This window comes from Penaeus monodon, chromosome 25 (genome assembly GCF_015228065.2).
Source record: "Penaeus monodon isolate SGIC_2016 chromosome 25, NSTDA_Pmon_1, whole genome shotgun sequence".
Classification (NCBI taxonomy): Eukaryota; Metazoa; Arthropoda; class Malacostraca; order Decapoda; family Penaeidae; genus Penaeus; species Penaeus monodon.
In genome coordinates, this window is record NC_051410.1 from 31,209,487 (window position 1) to 31,211,662 (window position 2,176).

The following is a 2,176-nucleotide window of genomic DNA, read 5'->3' on the forward strand; positions in this document are numbered from 1 at the left end:
AGGGGGTCAGGGGTTAAGAAGAGGATGCGTTCTGTCCGAAAGCAAATCGCACTCGAATATCGACACGGCTTGCAGTCTGCGGTGGGCAATATCCATGTTTCACTTTTTGCAAAAAGTAAGGGTCCGAGTTCCTTCCTAGCTAATTGTTACAAGTGGATAGCGCGTGTTTCTAAGATGTTTCGTATAAAGCCTTCTTGTAGCAGAGTGAGGAAGCTTAACGGTAATTCAAATGATATTAGCTGCAGCTTCTGTAAACACATGCCTTTCATAACTTGCACTTCTGTTTAATAACATGGACAGATTCTGAAAAAAAATCTTAGCCCTCATCTACTCGCGTGTCGTCAGTAATGAAACGCCTTCAACGGCTGGGCAATCTACCTGACAAGGCAAGGCTTCGTCAACAAACGGCATTATAACTAATTCAAAAAAGCACAACCTCTCAAGGCGCGTGTGTAATCCTTCCAAGTTTACCCGGGCTGAATGAGGGATCTTCCCCATTTCCGTCTTGCTGTCCTGTGTAAGGCGCCGAGCCTTATGCCATATTCTCCGTTCCTCAGCCTCGTCCAACACGCCTAGTTTCCGCGCCTCTCGTCTCCTATTCTCTCCGCTTATTCCCAAACCTATCCATTCTCCTGACCCTCTTCTATTAACATTCTCTTTCGCAGTCCCCCTTTCCTTCCCCGCTGCCCTCCCGCCCCCGCCCCGCCCCGCCCCCGCGCCCGCCCAACCCTTGAGGCTGAGCGCGAGCATTAATTCGCCCATCATTCCCCGTCGTTCTTGTGATGGTCCTGACGCCCCCAGGAGGCTACATTCTTCGCCGTCACTTTAAGAGATTAAACTTCTCGAGAAATCTTGTGGATGCAAGATGGGGAAGGGCGGAGGGAGGCGGAGGGAGGCAGGGAGGGGGAGGGAGGCGGGGAGGGGGAGGGCTGGAGGCTGAGATGGATAAAGGAGTCAGAGTGAAACATTCAAAGGCTCCCTGTTGCGCCTCTTTCACTAAGTACTTGTCATACGATCCCATTATTCGAAGATATACTTACACACTCGTTTACACAACATTCAGCCTCGCGCCTTCCTAACAATCGCTCATATTTACCCGTCAGACAACCTGGCACGTCCTCAAGTCCGCACATTTGCAAAAGTGTCAAATCCCTGTTGTGCTAGTTCCCACTTTTTCCTCACTTATAAAATGCTAAGCGCAACATTTCAGAAAAGCTAATTTTCTTTTCCAGAGGATGCACTTAGAATATATCACACCCGGTCGTTATACTTAACCGGTGTTCATTTTTAGAAAGATTATTCAAAATTCCTTTTTGTCCTGGACTCTGTCTTTTCACGTCCTTTCTGTCTCCCTATTTTCCCCGACAGGGACTACACGGACCTAACCCCCACTCCCCACATGATGTTCTAAAAACGTCCTTGTTTAAATACAAATATTCGGTTTCTAAAATTTCCCTGTCATTGGCTTTCGCCAAAATACTGATAATGGAGTGCATTTTCCAGTTAATTACATCAAATTAATTACTAGAAGTACATTAATATTGCTCTGAATTAATGTGCAAATATCATCGCGGAAGAAAACATCGACCGAGCTGGTTCACACACCATTTATCAACCCACACCGCCAGCCGGGCCACCCGCCCCCAGCCCTCAACCCAGCGCCAGCCTGTCCATTCCAATGCTTGCCTCACTTCCAGCGCCCTGCTTACCACTTCGGCTCCTATTCAATGAGCCGCCGCGGCAACAAAAGCTTAATCCTGCGCCGCCCGCCTCCTGTGGGATTCTGCAACACCCTTCGATGTTTACCAATCGGTCACAAATGCGTCCCTTCCTTTCCTTTTCCCTTACGCTTTACACCTACACTCATGGGCAACAATGCTCGCCTACATATGCTTCTTATTCAAGTCATGTAAACAGGAATAAGGAAAAAAAGATAAAAACAAAAATCTGAACTATACACTGTCCCCTAAGCCAGAGTGCAGTCTCGACTACGACCGAACTCGAGTGCGTCGTGGCGATGGTCGTACTCACGTTGTATCTCCCGGGGACGTAGATGGGCTGGTCGTCGTACGGCCGGTGTTCGGGCGACGACGAGTGCGACGACGTCTGAGAGGAGCTGTGCTGTCTGGCCTGAGAGGACGACGACCCTGCGCCGTCAGCCTGGTCGTCGTCGTCG

General features: G+C 49.3%; 1 protein-coding gene across 1 annotated transcript in view; it reads right to left on the bottom strand.

Moving 5' to 3' along the window:
* The window catches only part of LOC119589141, a gene marked incomplete at its 5' end in the record, with an annotated part of 121,515 nt that overhangs the window by 119,100 nt on the left and 239 nt on the right, over positions 1–2,176 (bottom strand). The window contains 1 exon segment of the mRNA XM_037937718.1: positions 2,032–2,176. Within this exon segment, the coding sequence (XP_037793646.1) occupies positions 2,032–2,176 (145 nt within the window).